Source organism: Python bivittatus, unplaced genomic scaffold (genome assembly GCF_059951505.1).
Source record: "Python bivittatus isolate LINGU-HERP-01145 unplaced genomic scaffold, Pbiv_v1 ctg000790_np1212, whole genome shotgun sequence".
Classification (NCBI taxonomy): Eukaryota; Metazoa; Chordata; class Lepidosauria; order Squamata; family Pythonidae; genus Python; species Python bivittatus.
The window spans coordinates 7,165,826-7,185,480 of NW_028277110.1; the positions used below are offsets into that span (position 1 = coordinate 7,165,826).

The 19,655-nt window shown below is 44.3% G+C and overlaps 1 protein-coding gene across 3 annotated transcripts in view; it reads left to right on the top strand.

The window, feature by feature from the left end:
- Positions 1 to 14,784: 14,784 nt before the first annotated feature.
- Positions 14,785 to 19,655, top strand: part of EDA2R (ectodysplasin A2 receptor) — a 39,492-nt gene continuing 34,621 nt past the window's right edge. The window contains exons 1-3 of one of the 3 annotated variants that reach the window (XM_088129220.1): positions 14,785 to 14,917; positions 17,714 to 17,865; positions 19,293 to 19,377. In XM_088129220.1, the coding sequence (XP_087985346.1) occupies positions 19,330 to 19,377 (48 nt within the window). In that variant the 5' untranslated portion in view covers positions 14,785 to 14,917; positions 17,714 to 17,865; positions 19,293 to 19,329. Of the gene's footprint in view, positions 14,954 to 15,020; positions 15,146 to 17,713; positions 17,866 to 19,292; positions 19,378 to 19,655 lie in introns of those variants that run through there. The other 2 variants (XM_088129222.1, XM_088129223.1) reach the window with 2 other exon arrangements.

Below are 19,655 nucleotides of genomic sequence, written 5' to 3' on the forward strand. Positions count from 1 at the left end.
TATAGTACTTTGAATATCAAACACATGTTCTGTGAAATGCCATTTGAGGGAGAACATGAGCAGACCTTTTGTCTATCTCCTCCAAACGCCCTCCCAGAGGTAGCTGGATGGCCGCAGGAGGGAAAGAAAGCCAGGCTTTGGTCTGTCCTAGCAGGCCTTGTTGTGCTTTTATGTCCTCATCTCAATCAGCTTATTCTCTTAGGCAAGTTAGAGATACAGAACCCTCGACCAGCAGACTCGTGCCTATTTATTAATCGATAAACCCCACTGAAATCAGTGAGAACTAGGAAGCTGCCTTAAGATGAATCAATGGGCCCATCTAAACCCAATATTGGGACACTAATTGATGGCACTTCCTGGAGTTTTACACAAACATCCTTCTTTGCTTCTCTGGAGGTGAATGAGCCCAAGACTTCCTTCAAACAAAATATGGTAGAAAGTATTCCACCTGTCTTACAATTATGGAAAACTTGCCAGATCAGTCCTCCTTCTGCTGTACTCTACTGGGATGATAACAATTTGGAGAGGCTGATCCTATGATGAAAAATCAGAAGAATTTTTACCTCAGTGTTTGTGCGCTGCCATCCCTGGAGAACAATATAGAAAACAATGCTGGTGGGCAGTTGTTTGGCAGCAATATTCTCTAGGCATCTTGGAAGAAGTAAACGAGTGTAGGAGGACATTTCCAGAGAATACAGCTGGTTAGGAAGAGCCATGGAGAACATTTCAGCCAGAATGACCCATTTATTTATTCAATCAATTTGTATAGCTACCCACCTCAACAACCGACACTGCATGGCGAACAATATTAAATAAAGATAAAAACAATTATAGCTATAAATACAAAAATTAAAATGCACAGCAGCCAAGGAAAATATCACCACCAACAATGCTAATATAGCCAGGAGACAGGTCCCTCCAGACATTCAGGGCCCCAGGCCTGGGCACAAAAAGCAGTGGGTGGAAGGTCATCAGAGGGAGATCCCACCTGGAAATAAGGAGGAATTTCCTGACAGTGAGAACGATTAAGCAGTGGAACAGCTGGCTTCCTGGAGTTGCGGGTGCTCCATTGCTGGAGGTTTTCAAGGAAAGATTGGACAACCATTTGTCCGAGACGGTCTGAGGACTCCTGTCTTGGGCAGGGGGTTGGACTAGAAGACCTCCAAGGTCCCTTCCAACCCTACGATTCTATGTAATCCTATCCCTTCTTAGCGGGTCAGTTGCATGTGCTTCCCTGTGCTCCTATGCTCTGCTGGGTTCAGGGAAGATCTTGGGCCAAAAGGAGCTTGGGCAGTTTGTGGTTGGAAACTTGTGGAAACCAGGCCCTCTGTAAGCAGATATGACCGAGGGTGTCTTGTTAAGCCATTACAGATTTCATTTGTCTGGGTAGATAAATAGGAAATGTATTTTGTTAACTGGTATGAAGCTAGGCAAAGCATCACTTTCATGAAGAGACACTTGGGCATAAAACCACAAGAAAACACACCGTCTTTGGACATATAAGCATGATAATTGTTTGGATAAAGTTTTAAACCTCTTCTCCATGGCAAATTAACTAATGTTTCCCTTAATTGGATTTTTTTAAAAAAATAAAGAATATTCTTTGTTGTTTCAGGATACTCCAAAAGCTCCACGACAGCTACAAAGTTCAGAAGAAAAACTGATGGCAAAGTCACTGGGAAAATTTAAGGCCAGGCAGAGACAGAATTGCTGACACAGTTGCCCAACAGTGCAGTAAGTCTGGAGACAGTAAATATCCATGAAACCTGATCTGAGATGGCATCTGGTTCATCGTCTCACTCGCCAAAGGAATTTTAGGAAAGGCTCAACAGTGAAAAGGGAATTAAAACCCATCATGAGCTTTCCAACTGCCTGTTGCACACCCACAGGGCCCCTACTTCATAACATTTTGAGCGCACATTTGGTGTTCAGGTAAGGAAGGGACCATTTCTAGCTCCCAAGCATAGTATGAATGGGGCCTTTGAAGGCTTCCTGTGTGTATGTTTACATTCTGCATGATTTATAGACTCTGACTCTTCAGTTTTCATCCACAGTTCAACATTAGCCTGTTGCTGTCTCTTATTTCAGCCTGGACCTCTTGAGAGGCTTCGTCTTCATTGATGGAAAAATAATTTCAGGCCTCTGATCATATATTACAATGTGCATAGGAATTCAGAATTCTTTGCCCCATTGCAGGCCAGTGGAACTTCTGGATGTTTGCCTACCTAGCATTCATGAGCACTGAATTTTGAAAGAGACCTAGAATGCTCAAATAGCTCCAACTTGTGGTTTCTGTTACAGCAGAAAAGTCACTGTCATGCCAAAAGAAAGGAACACTTATTGGAGGAAAGCAGCAAGCAAGGAGAGAGGACATAAAACATCCAAGGTCAAGCAAAAATAAAGAGCTACAGAGTATAAATATTATAAACGATGCTGCTTTGTGACTCACACAAATATAACTCACTTTTGGAGTCATTCTCTGGGTCGTGCAAATCACTTCTTCCACATGGCATGAAACCAAAGTACTACCTTGTACTTGTTCTGTGGAATATAAACAATGTTCAGGGAAAGGCTTGATCAACCCCATTGTTCCCCACTCTAAAGGGAAGTGAATCCCTCCTCTCTATTCTGTTTTTTGTAGTAATATTATTAAGAATTGCATTATACAGATAAAACTAATACAAACTACAAAAGGTAAAAAATACAAAAAATAAAGAAAAAAAGAGAAAAATAACAAAATGCAGAAAAAAAGAAAAGAAAAAAGAAGACCCCCCCCCTTCATCCCCAGCAAGTATAGTTAACATTAACAGCTTATCACCCTCTCTTAAAATACAACCAATCCTCTCTTCATCCCATATCCCACCCCATTCTCTATAAACAAATCTTTAAAACCTCATCACTCCAGCAATCAGCAAAAGTCCATTAAGAAGTAACAACGTAACTATTGCAAACTGTATCTAATATACCCACTTTAAATCCTTTCTTTTGCATTTATTTCTCATTTTCTCTTTAAACAAATCCCCCCATCTCATTTCTTCAAATAAACAAAACTTTTAAAATATCATAATCCAGTCCTGGCCACATAAATCCATTAAACATTATCAGAAATAGCAATCTATCTATTTTAACCATGATCAAATAAACCAACTCTGTAATCTTTTCCCTTTCTTATACCAATCTTTAGTCCCCTCAGATAATATCCAAACATCTGTTTTCTTTTTATGCTCTTTGTCTCTTCTCATGAAATTGTTGGCAACTTTTGCAAGCCCCTTTTGTAGATCCAGTATAAAGAGGTTATCCACATCACTCTTCATATTCTCACTATCATTTCTCACAAAATTGTTGACAACTTTAACAAATCCCTTTTCTAAATCCCATATAAAAAGGCTATCCACATCACTCTTCTGGTTTAGTATTTGTATGTCTTTTTTAATTCTTAAAACATCAGCTGGTTTCACTTGTTTATCCAACAGCTCACCTTTTTGGGTAAAGTGTTTCATCTTTTTCCATCTGCTTATACATTTTAAAATCTGTATTTAGATCATTTTCAACTTTATTCAATAAAATTTGTTCCTCTTCCATAACACCGTCCAGTTTATCTATCATGGCAGATAATTTTAAAATTATTTTTTGCACCCGAAAGTCATATCTCTCTCTCAACAAACCCATTGATACATTCATTTCCTTCTGGTGCCCTCTAGTGACCAACCTTCAAATTCATCTTATCAGTCATTTGTTTTCAAATGTAAGTATAGAAAGTTTCCCACGGGAAGGATACTTTTAATTAACTTCAAAGTCTTAATTCAATTCATTTAAACCCTTAATCCATTTAAAACTTTCCAAAATCAACACTCTAATCACCCTTTTGCTGTAGATTCCAGAAAAGAACATTTTTACAAAACCTTAAACTCATAATTTTCTTTCTTGAAGGAATGAAGGGAAAAAAACCTCACCCAGTGAATACAATAAAATTTGCAGTTCTGAAGGTTCTCAATCTTTAAAAAGCAATAAAAAAAAAGTAAAATCCAAAATGATTAAGTAAGATTTGATCCAATCTTGAGCCCATGGAACGTTAACAGCTATGAGCTCGGTGAAATCTCACATCTCCCAGCTGATTGCAAGCAGCTGCAAAAACATCAGTTCCTGCCATCTACCCACAGAAAACAGCGGTCTGGAGTATATATGGGTGGTCTTGAAGGTCTCTCCTTTCTCCAGAAAGATTTCAACAATCTGGATCCAACATCCAGACACTGCTTTCGGCCATATCATCTCCCACTGCTCCCAGGTGGTAGCTGTAAACTTCTCCTATTTTGACAAGGCCCTTGCTAGAAATGAAGAGAATAGAGAGGAGAGGGAAGCTTCCAGTGAAGAAATTCACTAGAATTTTGCAGCATAACTGAATTATTATTCATTATTTCTTCTGTAGAAACAGCCCTCTACTTTAGAAGATACAATGTAAAGATCCCTGAATGCTAGCACTGTGAGCCAACACAACCAAATATTTTAATCCTATATACTTCCTACAGCAACTGTAGATGCATGTATAGATGGATGTGTGCTTACTCCTAAACTTCCAAAGGAATGAAAAATACAATGATACTACAGCTAATTTATGGTCTAAGTCCTAGTATGGACTGAGTGTGTTCTACTGCTGTGGATTCTGCTACAGCTACAGTTTTGTGTAGTTCTGCAACAGATTTTTTTCATTCTCTTTGTGCATCCCTGCATTTAGTATTCCTGTAAATGTTGCGGTCTCATGACTATCACTTCCTATGATCTTGACATTATACCTCTGTTGATACAGCCCAAGATTCTACTGGCTGTTTTGGCGGCTGCAGCACAGATGTGGGTCATGGCTGGATAGTCCAGGACTCAGCACACAGCCAAGTTGGGATCTGAAGCCCAAACCATTCAGCCAGACTTTGCTTGCTAGCCATTCTTTGTTTTTGTTTTTTTTTCCTGTTTCGCTCTCTGTCCAGCTCCACCAATGCCAAATTCTTACCAGATCCTTAGCCTGTTTTCCTTCCTCTCCTCATAAGATACATTCTGTGAAAATATCTCCTCCTATTTTTTTCTCCTAGTTGTTTCTCAGATTCAGCTAATCAGCCACAAGAACAGTCTGTGTCTGGGAGATCATATGAGAGGATGGCGGACAGTGTTTAGTTTCTCCATTCTGTCATAGGAAGATAGGAATGTTAGAGGAGATAAAAAGCATGAAAAATGAAACAAAAGGAAAAAGAGATGTTGTGAATCTGTGAAACAAGAGAAAGGTAAAGGTAGAAGATCTGAATGGAAGTGGTCTGTTCTTCTGGAGTTGATGAAAATATGCATGGAAGTGAAGGTGGAGGTTTAATTATGAATGGAAGGGGTATAACATATTCACAATGTATGATGTCATCTAGTTTATTACAGGCACATAAAGTAGGTTGATGATAATGGAAGAAGCAGAGAAGACTTCTGGGAAACATCATGCAATATCCAATCCGGGGGGGAAATGATTCTTATATGACACTTGATGGATAATAGGAACAAGATGGAACAGCAGAGAAAATGTCATTCAGAGACCAAAGAACGACTGATGAGGTTCTGCTTAGAAAAAGGTCTGTTTGATTTTAATATGTGGTCTAAGCATATATCCAGGGCAAAGAATGAATGTGACTTTAAAAACATGACAGATTTGATAGTTAAAGATTGAGATAACTGAAAATCCAACGGTTCTGTCGAACAAACCATTTTTGGTAGGGTCAAAGAATGGATCTTAAATAAAATGAACACAGAGGAACAGGAAAAAAGTGAAATACGTATGTATACCTGTGTCCAAACCAATCCTGAACTAAAAACGAGACTTTCATGGAGTGTCTGACTCCTTCCAGGAGTTTGGGCACTGACAAAGTTCAATCTCACAAAAAGTTTTAAATCAGATTAAAGTAAGAATGTCTGGTCCAAAGTATGGCCAAGTTGGAATATTAAGTCTCTTGATCCACATTCAACGGCTTAGAAGTTAACTGTAGAACACTATTCATTGCTGGAAAAAGTGACTACTGGTCACAGACTAATTACCTCCCTGTGGGATCAAGAAGTGATATGGTCAAAGAGAAATGTGAAGGTTCCTTGGTAGACAGAAAATGCTCACATTTTTCAAGCTTTGCATAAGATGTTTAAAATTCATAGGGCAAGTCCTTTTGCAAGCAGACTTCCTGTCATCAGCCAGAGCATGAATTCTATTATTCTCCCCCGCTCCCATGGAATTATGTACCATATTGAATTTAAGTAAAGGACTCCTTTTAGTGCATCATAAAGTCTCATGCTATTCATTAGAAGTGTGAAGACAAAACCCCCTAACGATGTTTTTCAGACTGAGAAATATAATTTGAACATCTTTTTCGCCTGTGAAATCATGAACCTTAATTACTTTGGCTGGGCTGTGTTCCAGGTTTTATTTTCCCCTCTTAATATAAGAGGAATAGGGCCCATTATATTAATTGAATTTCTTAAATATTTCCTTATGGGAGAAGAATAAAATCGTATTTTTTAAGCAATTAGATGACTAAACTCTGAGGAATCTTGCAAATACTGGAATGCTATAGAGCTATGTTATGATCAGCATTATTATGGATGAGATAAAATCATGCAGGGGACAAGCAGGGGCTTTTCCATCAGACTCAGAACCAAGTCGAAGTGGAACACTACGCTACCTTTTTAAACTTTTTTTCAGCTTGAGTCGGATCTCGTATGGGAAGGAATTCAGAATTCAAAGGGAGGAGAAAGCCTGGATGAGTGATAGTCCTCTTGAAGGGTTGCTTCTTGATTTCTTTTGCTTGGAGGACTATTTCTACTTGGCATGATAAGAGGCTGCAACTGTCAGATTCTCCACGTCCATGACTCACTATCACCCTCAGTACATTTAGAATGTAGCCAAGCCTACTCCAAATCTCCCCTCATAATGACAAAGATGAATAGTGGACTATATTTAGTGGAATGTCTTCAATGTTATTGATCTGAGAGAAGTTGCAGCTAGGCCAAGACTAGGCCTTCAGACTATGGGCATGCCTGTGATCATCATATCTGCATGTGTGAGAGGCCCCTCTCTGCACTTGTACCGGAATGCTTATGCAGAGTTTCTTCATGTGATGGGTATCTGATTTCCTAAGATTCTCCTTTTGTGGAAGAGTCTCTATGCACTATTGCCAGGGACCCTTCAGCTCAACCCTAAAAAACTTCAAGAAAAAATTGCTAGCACTATAACACTTGCCAGATTTTTCACAGTAGCAAAACAATTTAACGTTAATAACAGGATATTCTATGATGAATTTAACTAGGTGCATGTGGGAACAGCATCCTCCAGTGGCCAAAGATTCTGTCATACTCAGATAAAGTTTTGGTCAACTTCAGACAACAGTAAGATAAAAATGAAAATTGAAAATTGTAGCATGGAAATTAATTTACCCAAATAATAATATACTTTATCCTAACTAGATACTACAAACATGGTTCACAAGGAATGATGAAGCAAAGATGTGCATACACAGGTGAACAAGAAGGCACTAGGATTTTAATCAATGTTTACTGAGCTCAAATTTGGCAGAAAAACTATTAATTGTATTGAAATATAATAATAACTTGGATATATAATAATAACTTGGAAATATAACAACTTGGATTTCTATTGCAGATGCTAAGATTCTAAAACAGCTGTGCTGATAATAACTGGGCAACAGATTTTGCATGAATTTAACACACAAAAAAACTAATTAATAGGAGTGGAAACAAAGCATTCTCCCTGGCTCTTAAAATGCTGCAGCACTGTTATGAACCATGTTGGTAGCATAATTTGCATCGGCTTTGTTACTCCTAGAGGTTTAGAACGCTTCACATAAATCCTTAAGGCATTTAACTTGTTCAGTTTTATTACTATCTATATATCAATCATAGGCTTTATTGCTATTTACTGCTATTTGAATATTCCCATGCCTTTGTCTTCTGATAGATTATAGTCAGCAAACCCTCCTTACAATAATGAACCAGGGTCCTCTACACTCTTCCAAGGCCAACCTGTGTCAAGATGGCCATTAACCTCTTAATACTGAAGCATGCAATTCTGCGTCTTGCAAACAACTTATCAAAGAAGGTATGGCTTCATTCTCATGAAAGCCCAGTCATATCATGCTTGCCAAGCTTCTGCTGTTGTGGGACTGAGTTGAATAGAGTTGCTGTTTCCATGCTTGATGGCCTGCCAGTCATCCTCCGCCTAGCCTTCTTCTACCATACTGAGTTTGCCAGAAGTTTCTTTGGCATTCAAACTGCTTTATCATCTTCATGGCTCTGTTCAATCTAAAACAGCTGGAATTGTGGAGACACTTTTGTTTATTTATAACAGTTGTGATTCTTTGGCATCTTATGCTGCTCTCCAAGACCTCTTCATAAACTGGGATTTTGGAGAATCACAGAATCCACATACATTGTGGATTCCCCATGTCCAGTTTCTTTCGTCTCTTACCATATATTTGGGCAAATTAAACCCCTCTTAACTTGAGGTGGATCAAGGACTGTAAATGAATACAGATATTGATGTGAGGGAGAGGCATCAGGAAGGTGCAACAGTTGAGATCACCTGCAAGAAGCCTCAGCATGGCAGAACTAACTACTGAGTGGCTGAGCATCTCTATGACTTTATCATTCTGGCCAATGGAACACAGAGCTGCTGAGACCATCTCCTTGGCAGAGCAAGACACCTAAGGTAAACTTGCATTTCCTGGGCCTCCATGGATCTCGTCCAAAATCTTGACCATTATATTATGCCAGCAGACATGCTGACATGTTGCAGTAGTGAAAACATGAAGAACTGGGAATAAAAGCAATCAGAGGCGGTGGGCGAGAGGGGAAGAAGAGCCAGACAGGGAAGGTATACCCGCCAATGCTCATAATTTGGGGCCAGACCATATTTGGAAGTGTGCAGCTCTTTTGGGTTAAGTTCAGTCAGGAGAGGTGTCCATTTATACCACCTTCATTATACAAAGCTTAGGATCACTTTCTCTCTAAAAATAAAACACGTGCTGACTTTGCTGAAATTTAGAAACAGCTGAAAATGCTTTTACAGGTAGTCCCCACTTAATGATCCTAACTGGGATCAGAGACTCTGTCGCTAAGGGAAGCAGTATTTAACAGAAGCATCATGTGACCACCCCACTTAGCTACAGCAGCTCTAGCAGTCCCTGTTGCTCTCGTTAAATGAATCATGTGGGTAATTAGGCGAGGACCCACCCTGATCCAAGCCATCCCTGGCTTTGTCCCTCCCAGTGCAAGCCTTGGTTCTTCCAAGGCAAGGGACTTCCTCCCCTTCAGCTCCCTCCACCTCTGCCCCTTTGGCTGCCCTGCACAGCATGAAGAGGCCGCTGTACTCCCCTGATGCCGCCCCAATGGACCTTCCTCCCTGTCCTCCTTGGTGCAATTGTCATGTTCCTCCTCCCCTCTGCTGGGCTTACCACCACCACTGAGGAGCGCTGCCTCAAGCCCCGCAGTGCAGCCAGCAGCCCTGTTGCTGCAGAGCGCCAAGAAGCTTCTGAAGCCCCAGCCGCCCCAGCCTAGCAGCTGCCCTGCACTCCGCTGCCCAGCTGACCTTCACTGTCTTCTTGCTCCCGCTGCTGAGGAATTGGAGAGCTGGCCTCTTCTCGCTGATACCCCAGATCCTCCTCCAACAAAAGCATCTGTTTTATGAATCAACTGCAGAGGACACTGACAAGTTCTGCCCAGCAACCCAGCTCTTTCAAAATTACACGAGCTGCAGTGGGCCCAAAAAGTATTAATAACACATAGTACTCCATAGCAAACATAACCAGACGAAGTGGGAAAGAATGAAATAGGTGTGAACTGGGCTTGCTAGGCTCTCCAAGTTACCAACACCAGATCCATAATCTGGATTATGATAAACAAATAATCATTATTCTGACTTAACATGATTGCTCAGTTCACACAAAGCTCAAGGTCATGTTTGGGTTCCACAACACATTGAACCATAAAGTACCTAGCCCCATTTGTATGTTGTTCTTCTAGCCGTGGAGCAACCACAATATGTATAGAATTCATTTAAATTAACTGTAAATATGCATTAAATTAAATCAGGTAGCTGTTTTTCCTGGCCCTCTCTATCGCTGCAGTGAGATTTCTCACAAACCACACACTGATCAAGTGAGACCCGTTCCCAAAATGCCACACTGTTTGTATGTTCATTTATGTGACTCCAAAGGTACAAAAGAGGCGATGGGGTGGGGTTGCCTCAGATGAGGAGCATCCATAGCTGCCCCTGCTGCTGCATTTTGAACCAGCTGCAGCTTCTGGATGTTCTTCAGTGTAGCCCCATCTAAAGTGCAAGTCTATTCAGGAGGTGACACCTGGCATACATCAAAAAGATCTGCAAAAGCTCTCCTGGCCAAGGCTGCCAACTGTTCTTTGAACAGCAGCTGCAGGTTTGGGAGGGCCCCCAAATTGTGCACTGCTTTGTTTGGGGTAGTGCAACCCATCCAGGACAAACAATGGGAAGTCCCTGGAACCTGGAGGCCCTAAAACCCAGAGCCACTGAGTCCTGTTAGGGTTGAGCTGAAGACTGCTCTTCCCCATCCAGATTTCCACAGCCACCAGACAATGAGGCAGAACCTCTGAAGCATTGGTTTGTTGGCCAGGAGTGAAAATATACAGCTGGGTATCATCAGTATATTGATGATAACCTTACCCTGTGTCATCAAATGTCCTCACTCAGTGGTTTCTTGTAGAAGTTAAAACAGGAGTGGAGATAATGCTGAGCCCTATGGAGCCCTGTAAAGTGGAGGGTGTGGGCTAGACCTCTCCCCCTTGCATCAGCATCAACTGGAACCAGTCCCAGAGGAAGGAAGCCCACTCCCAATCCTCAAAGCTGATTCATAAGGATACCATGACTGACAGTATCAAAAGCCACTGAGAGGTCAAGAAGAGCCCCACTCCCATCCTGCTACAAGTGCGATCAATGCTGGTATCAATCCTGACAGAAAGGGATCCAGGTAGTCCACTTCCTTTAGACTTTTCTGGAGCTGCTATGCCATCACCTTCTCTATAACCTTCCCTAAAAAGGGAAGGTTGGAGACTGGAGAAAAGTTGTCCAGTACAATTGGATCTAGCAATGACTTCTTGAGGAGGGGGTGAACCATCACCTCTTTAAGAGACTGTGGCACCACCCCCTCTATCAAAGAATTCACCACCAACAGAACCCAACGACACATCAGCTCTCAGAAAGCCTCAGCCGGACAGATGGGACATGGATGGCCAAGCGAGTAGTCCCAAGAACCCTCCCTGCTTTTATCCTCCTCTGTACCACAAATATCTATAAAGTCCATTGCCTAGGCCAGGCTTTTTCCAATATTGCCATTATACTATTCAGGAATTTCTCCACTCTGTTCTCTATTACAAGCAATTTGCTTTATGATAAAATTTAAAATTTGGAAGGACAAGATCACCTCTTTCTTTGGAACCTTGTAAAATTTTTACAGTAGTTTAACTCTGGGCCTTTTACCACTCCATATGAATTTGCTGACAGTTTCTTGCCACTCTTCTAAAGTTCTCTCTGAAATTCTGATTGGTGCCTTTGGAATATTTTGGGTAATACATCCATTTTGATAATTACAATTGATCCTAAACAAGATAGCTTTAGGTTCCTCCACCTTTCAAGGTGTCTTTTGATCTCTTGCCATAATTTAACATAGTTGATATATTTCTTGATTGTTGCCTGTCAGATGCAAACCAAGGTATTTCACTGAGTGAGCTATCTGACAGCCAGATTCTTCCTACAGAAGATCGATTTCTCCTTGCATTAAATATCTTGTGATTATTTTTGCTTTTTTGATTTTAGATCCAGAGAATTCTCCAGAGCTACGAATTGTTTTTCTAAAGGCAGTTTGAATATCTGGCATCTCCTTTTCCCTGGAGGACTCCAGTTTGCATTGGATGTTCCTAAGCATTATTTTGCTTCCTCTCCTTTAGCTTAAATTGGAACTTGAACATGAGCAGTGTGTGACCTGTTCCACAGCCAGCACCTATGACATTTGATGCAACAACTGAGCTCCTCCACTTTCTTTTAGCTACCGTATAATATAGTCAATTTGATTTCTATATACTCCACCTGTAGACACTCTTGGCATACACTCCTGGTGTTGTTCATTCACCCCTCTCAGAATATCCTACCACCACCACAATGAGGCAGCACAGCAGGACTTGGCAAAGTGGGGGGTGGGACTGGAGGAAGAAGCATAAATATCCTATGGTATGCCGATGACACTTTTTGGGAGCTGAATATGAAAATGATCTGCAAACTCTAGTAATGCAATGGTACGTGGGAATGACCTTGGAAGACAGGAGGGAGAACTGCAGCCTAGACAGTGGTCTGATAAGCGAAATCTGAGCCTGAAAGAGGGGTGGGGGCGGAGAAAGAGTCTCAGAAGAGACCCTCCCTAGTTTTTCCGGAGAGTAAAAGTAAGGGATGGGAGGGGTACGTTCAGACTTGCAAGATTCTGTTAATGTAACCTTACAATAAAGATACAGCTAGTATTTGTTGTGCTTCTTGTCTGGACTACCTCGAAGGGCTGGCAAGTAATGAAATTCAAGGAGCACAGTAAAAATAAATGGGGCTAAAGTTAAATGTAACAACAACCAAAGCAATGACAACAGATACAGCAACCAGAACTGATAATGAAGATACTGATGTGGTGGACAGATTCTGCCTTTTAGGATCAGCCATCAACAGTAAAGAAATCAGCAGTCAGGACATACACTGTAGATTAGTACAGTGGTACCTCGGTTCACAAACTTAATTTGTTCCGCGACTCTGGTCACGAACCGAATTGGTCGCGACCCGAATCAAATTTTCCCATAAGGTTCAATGTAAATACGGTTAATCCGTTCTGAATCATATGTATTTTTTTTTTTAAACCACAAAAATATGACACAAAGTACAGTACAGTACAGTAGGAAGAGAGAGAACGCTAACCTTGCTCGAGGCGACTTCTGGCGTGGAGGACAGGAAGGCGGGTGGGGAGGCGGTTATTGCTTGGAGGGAGAGTCCCCCTCCCTACGGGAAGCCACGGCCACGTGTCACGGCAGGGAAAATGGCCGTGGATCCTGTTCGTCACCCGATCCGGCGTTCGCGAACGGAAGCAAAATTTTGCGAACGGGGCTGTTCGTGACCCGAATTGGTCGTGAACAGAAGCGTTCGTGACCCGAGGTACCACTGTACTTGGTTGACTAGCAATGAAGTCCTTAGAAAATATACTCAGATGCTGTAATGTATCTATACCTAGAAAAATCAGAATCGCTCAGGCAAGTTTTCCCTGTGACATCTATAAAAGTGAAAGTTGAACTTCAAGAAGCAGGACAGAAAAAGTATTGATGCTGTTGAACTTTGGCATTCCTGAGAACACCATGGACAGCCAAGAAAATAAACCAATGTATCGTACAGCAAATCAATTTAGAGTTCTCACTTGAGGCTCAGATAACCAAGCTCAAATTATCATATTTTGGACAGGTTATACGAGACCTAGCTGTCCTGAGAAGTGCATAATGCTGGGAAAGGTGGCAGGAAAGAGAAGTTGTCCAGCAGCAAGGTGAATGGAAATTACAGCAGCTTGATTTTGAGAAACCATAGATGAAAAACACCAAAAATGTCAAAAATAGCGCAAGGGTGTATTCTTTAAATTTGGATTATTTAAATGTAAGTGGTCAGTACTTTCTTTGTTTTAAGAGAGATTGCACTGAAATGTGCAGGGAAGATTAAGGAATATAAGATGCAATTTCAGATTTTGCTTCGGGTCCCTTCGTTATACACAGTATCCAAGACACGTGGGGGTGAAAGCAAATGGTTTGCTAAGGGTTCTTCTCCCCGGCTGAACCCAATTCGCTCTTCTCTCCGTTTCCCCGAGACTTGTATGGGGGATGCCCTCCAATTTAGGGGGTCACTGAACAGCCAGGACTTGTTTGGAGACCCCAAGGAAGAAGAGCGGAGATTAACCGGGGGCGTTCAGGGGAGCCCGTCAAGAACACGATTTCTCCGTTTCCCTGTTGCGGAGATGCGCAGGAGAGAACGCGGGACGATGCCTGGCGAAGGAGCCCCTCGGCGGGAAATACTTTGCCCGGGAAATTCTGCCAGCTACACCGGAGGGGAGACGCTGCCGCCTGGGGTGAAAGGAAACGCCTTCCTGTCCTTAAAGGCTCAAACCTCGCCAGTCGCGAAGAACCACCATGAGCCGCGCGTGCCTTGCGTTCCTCGTCCAGAGGCGCCGGCCCGACCCTCGCAAACGCGGCTAGACTCAGGCCGCCGACCGAGGCGGCGAGCGCTGCGCGGGCAGAACTGGATCCAGCGCCGCGGGAGAAGGGCGCTGGCCCGCCCCCGCCGACCTCCTGGCCGGCGGAGCCCCTGGCCCCGTTGGCCGCAGAACCCTGCAGACGGGAAATAGCGGGCGTCGTTTCTGGCGGACCCGAGCCCGGTTTTCTCGCAGCGCCAGCGCTCGGGACAGGTGGGCGCCGCGCCGCGCTTGCCCGTCTCTCCCCGAGCCACAGAGGCCGGCTGGCTTTGGCCGAGGAGCGCCCCCGGGCCGCTGGTTCCTGGGACTTCGCCGGCGCCCCCCCCCCGACCCAGGCGGGGGCCGAAAGCGCCGGCTAAGAGCGCGGAGCCGCGGCCCTGCCCCTTGCCTCGCTGAGGGCGAGCGGCGGCGGGCAGGTCCGGGCACGTCCCGGCCTCCACGCCTGGGTGGGACGGGACGGGACGGGGCGGGGCGGGGCAACGGCGGTCGCAGTGCTCGCTGCCCCCGAGCGAGGAAGCGGAGCTGTCGAGCGCAGAGACGGCTGCCGCCCCTCCGTCTCTTCCCTGGCCGGATTCGGCGAAGGCTGCGAGGATCGGCGGGTGAGTGGCCGCCCAGCCGGGGGAAAGCTCTGGTGGGTGAGTGACCGCTCTGCGCCGGCTGCGACCCCGGGCAAGTCCGGGCTTGCCGGCGCCCACAGAGGGGCTTTGCGCTCCTCGGTCAGGGGCCGGCCGGGGCGAAGCCGAGCCCCAGCCCCGCAGCCCCGGGCTCGCCGGCTCCCGGACGACGGCGCGCGGCTGCCGGGTCTCCACTGCCAAGGCCGATCCTAAGTACGCTGAGCTTGGCGCAAGGACGGTGGCCTCGCCCAACCTGGCGCCCCTCGGCTCCTTTGGGCTACAATTCCAAACTAAGTGGTTAATTTATCATACTAATACTATTATCGTTATAATATTATTGTGTTACACTAACAATATTAATTTAATGCTAAAATTATAGTTTGGGTTGGAGGTTTTTCTTCTGTTTTTAACTGTGAATCACCCAGAGTCGCGTGTTGGAGATGGGCGCCCATATACTGTACGTTTATCAAATACAAAGCCCAACACCGCTCGCCCCGGCCGGGGGCGGTGCCGACGCTTCCCGGGGGATGCCAGAGCGGGCGGGTCCGCCACCTGCAGGCAGGGGCGGCTGCCGGTCTTTCCGGGGCTGCGTCCTTCTTGCTCCAGCCCCGTCCAGAGCGACGCCCACCCGCGTTCGCTTCCACCGTGCAGAAGGGTCGGGGAGCGGAGGGGCGCCGCTTCCGTGTCGCGGGCCTCACGGTCCCGAGAAGCTGCCTGCCTGCCTCCGGAGGCCTCGGCAAGAGGCGAGTCCCCTCGCCGCTTCTGCTCCGTTAATTCGAGCAGCGTGGAAAGCGCAGCTGTGCCTTTGGGGGCGCGATTTCTCTTCCGCGTCCGCGGAAAGTGCCTGGGAGCGCCTGGACAGGCCGGCGCCCAGCAGCGTCCTCGAAGATTTCCAGGTTTTCTCCTGCCTTTTTTGTGGCTCCCAAAACATTCAGGCAGGAGAGAAAGACAGAAAGCCCTTCGCTTGGTGACTCCGGGTGGCTCTGGCAATATCCAGAGCGTGTGCACGTGAGAAAGGGGCAGGGAAGGAGAGAGTGTATTCAGGAGGGGATCATTCAATATCACGCCTGTCTCTCTCTCTCACTTTGTGTATGGGAAACTCGTCCTTCCCCAACCAGCGTGGCCGTTGGTGGCTGGGAATGGTAAGAGCCGCAGCTCAGTCTGTCAGAGGCCGGTAAGTGGGGGAAGGCTGAGCTGCGACGTCAGGCAGGTTGGCAACAGGTGGTACCGATTGACCAAGTGCAGAACAAGTACAAACACTGCCCTTAGGCCATACAGAGTGGCATAACTGTTACCCTTCTAGAGGTTTTCCGTCTCTGTGTCCTTATTATGGATAGTCTACAATTAGATTCACAGTTGACTAAGCCTAACCTTGCCAGTAGGCTGTGTGTGTGTGTGTGTGTGTGTGTGTGTGTGTGAAATGTACTTTCAGACTTGCAAGATTGATGTCAGCCTTGCAAGTAGACCAGACAGGAAGCACTGCCAGATGAGCTAATTCTACTTTATTGTAAAGTTATAGTAACAGAATCTTGCTAGTTTACGTCCCCCACAGTCCCTTTTTCAGCCCAAGAAACTAGGGAGGGTCCCATGAGAGCTGCTTGCCCCCCCCACATTCCTGCTGTGGGCTGAGCTGCCTTTTATCTGATCGCCCCTTGGCTGCATCTCTTTTCCCTGTCTCCCAAGGTCATTCCCACATCATTTCAGGTGGTTCCTGCCGGCCAGCCAGTGTTGTCTGGTGTGAGATGCCAGAAATCTGCAGTCACTTCCCTTAACAGGTTGTCCTCTCAGCACCACTTACTGGCCTTATGGAGGCAGAAGAGGGCTCAGCTGTTGGGGTCACCCGGTATATCCTGCCTGACCTTTTTGTTGACTCATGGAGCCATGCTTGTCTCCCAGATTCCAGGGGTTGGCTGAATGAAATTTGTCAACTCTCAGCTTTCAAATACTTTGATACTGAAGGAGAGGCAAGACTGGATAATGTACTTCTGGATGGCCTGAATTCCTTTTAATCTTTAAATATTGAACAATCATAATGTCGAAAGTGAAGAAAGTTATGCAATATTAATATATTTTGTTTTTCTCCAGAGATAGTTTAGTATAGGTTTTCCTCTTTCCCTTTTCTTTTTATTCTCACGTATACTTTTTAAAAAACATATTTCTTTTTCAAGTGCTTTGGTAGATGGGTGGCTATATAAATATGCTAAATACATACATTTATATAAAATAATTATTTAAAAGCTGAGAATCTTCTTTATCTGGAACAAGCTCTTTATTGTGGTCACATCATAGCCCCTTGAGTCAGTCTTGACTCCTGCTGACTCCATGGACAGGTCCAAGCAGCTTTCTTGGCAACCTTTTTGGAAGCAGGACCTTTTTGGAACCTTCCCTTCGGTGATTTTTTTTAAACCTCTGGCTTCCTATAATCTAATGCAATGTTTCTTAAACTTTTTCTCTCAGGACCCCTTCCCACTTTTAAAAATTATGGAGGACCCCACAAGAGCTTTTGTTTGTATGGGTAATATTTATCAATATTTACCATATTAAAAATTAAAATTGACCCATTCATAGAATATGTATTTATTGCATCATGTAAGAATAACAATATTAAACCTATTTGATATTAACATAAATAAAATATTTTCATGAAAAAAACTATATATTTAATAAATAAAAAATTAATGAGAAGAGTGACATTGCAAATTTTTGCAAATATCTTCAGTATCTGGCTTAATAGAAGACAGTTGGATTCTCATATCTGGTTCTACATTTAATCTACTGCAGGATGTTTTCATTGAGGCATATGAAGAAATTCCAGCTTCACACAGATACGCACTTGGAAAAGGGAGAAGTATTTTGACAGATAATTCTCAGATAATTGTGGATATTCTTCTTCGATACTACACCAAAACTTGATACGTTATAGTTTCTCAAAGGTAAGTTGCAATGTGGAATCTGAACTTTTTGTATTCAGTTACATTAAAACTCAGTGGTCTTTTACCCATTCGTGTTTTTGTAAGATCATGCTTTGCTCATCTGGAAAATACTCGTTCCCGGAATTCTGTTGATCTTCCAAATGTTGACACATTTCTGTTGGCCACACTCCAACAAAACAGTCGAAACCCCACAATATCCTCGCTAGTCCAGGTCTTCCCTTCAAGCCGTCGGCCACCACAGTCAAATCAAAACAGTCCATCCAAGTCCTGAATCCCACAAAGAAGGAAGCTAGCAAGATGGCTGCTGGACCAGGTGGCTAGCCAGGTGGCAGCCGCAGGATGTAGGTCGGTTCTCTGCAGCACTACCGCCCCCTCCTGCTCCTGCCATCCCCCTGGACATCCAAGTCCTCCAGTCAGCCAGAACTCCTACTCCCAGGGCCGTAGCCACAGGCAGCTGGCCCAGCCAACTGCCATCCTGTTCCTGAGTGGGCTGTAAAATGGAGGATGGGAGCAGGCTGCGGTCCACTCAATTTCTGGCTCGCAATGCTGCTGCATCTTCAGGGGCCGGCCAAACACTGCCACCTGCACCAAAACCAGCCAGTCCATGGTCCCACCAGGCTCCACCACCCGCTTGCCATACCGCTCCACACGATGCCATGCTCCTGATGCTGAGATGCTGCTGCCTGCAGCCAGCTCAGCAATCCGCCGATGACTCTTGGATAGGTCCAGGCAGGGCTTCACTGCTCCTCTGCCATTGCTGCTGCCTCTTCTCGTGAATGTTTGATGGGATCTTAATATTGTATTATTTTTCAACATAGGCTGGCAAATAATTTTGATTCCACGGACCCCTGGGAGGGTCTTGAGGGACCATATTTTGAGAGGGTCCTCAGACCATATTTTGAAACACACTGATCTAATATACATATGAACTTAATAAAAGTATGTCCTTTAGATTTAGCAAATGTCAGTAGGGTACATTCTCCTTGAATGAGCTTAATAACTGAGTCCTGAGCAAGGATAATTAACACACATCCCTCTGTATCTGAGTTTTGTTTTCAAGTCTCCTTCAAGCTGGTAGTTAGCTGACTTTGATATTCAAGTTGCTTAAACATTAAAATACAAAGTCTCCTTCGAATGATATTTGACTCGTGGGCAACTAAATGAATTTCTTCTGAGCAGTGTGGCAGAAGTGATTTGCTGTTCCCTTCTTCCCATATCATTTTTTAACTTCAGTTCAGCGTGAAGCCTCAGGACGTCCTGGTGGTTTCCCATGTGATTCCTAACCAAGTCTTACGGTGTTAAAGCAGGGGGTCTGCAGCTCTTTATGAGAAAGTCAGAAGCTGTCTTGAAACAGAAGAGATGTATCTTGTGTCGGAGGGGAAGAAATGCGGGCTCTTGGAAGATACTAATTTTTTTTTTCTGTGTAGTTTATATTCCAACGGGCTGTGAACAGAGCAGATTAACATGGAGAAGGGAGCTGCGCTGCTGCTTATGCTGCTTATCGTTACAGAGGTAAGAATCCACCCTGTGGATAAAATACAGATGGTCACAGATTGAAGATGGGTGGAACAGCAGGACCTGTAGCAAACCACGATGACACCAAAATGGTGATGCCTCCCAGTGGTGTTATCCTGCAAGAGCCACTACTATGTACTTGTGTCCCACTGTCTGATGTAAGCGTGTAAGTTGCAGTGTTTGCATGGTGACATCACACTTGGGTTGCCATATACCTGCCCAGTAGGGGAGCTGTAATGATGCCTGGATGAGGGTTGGGCACTGCAGCCTTTGCA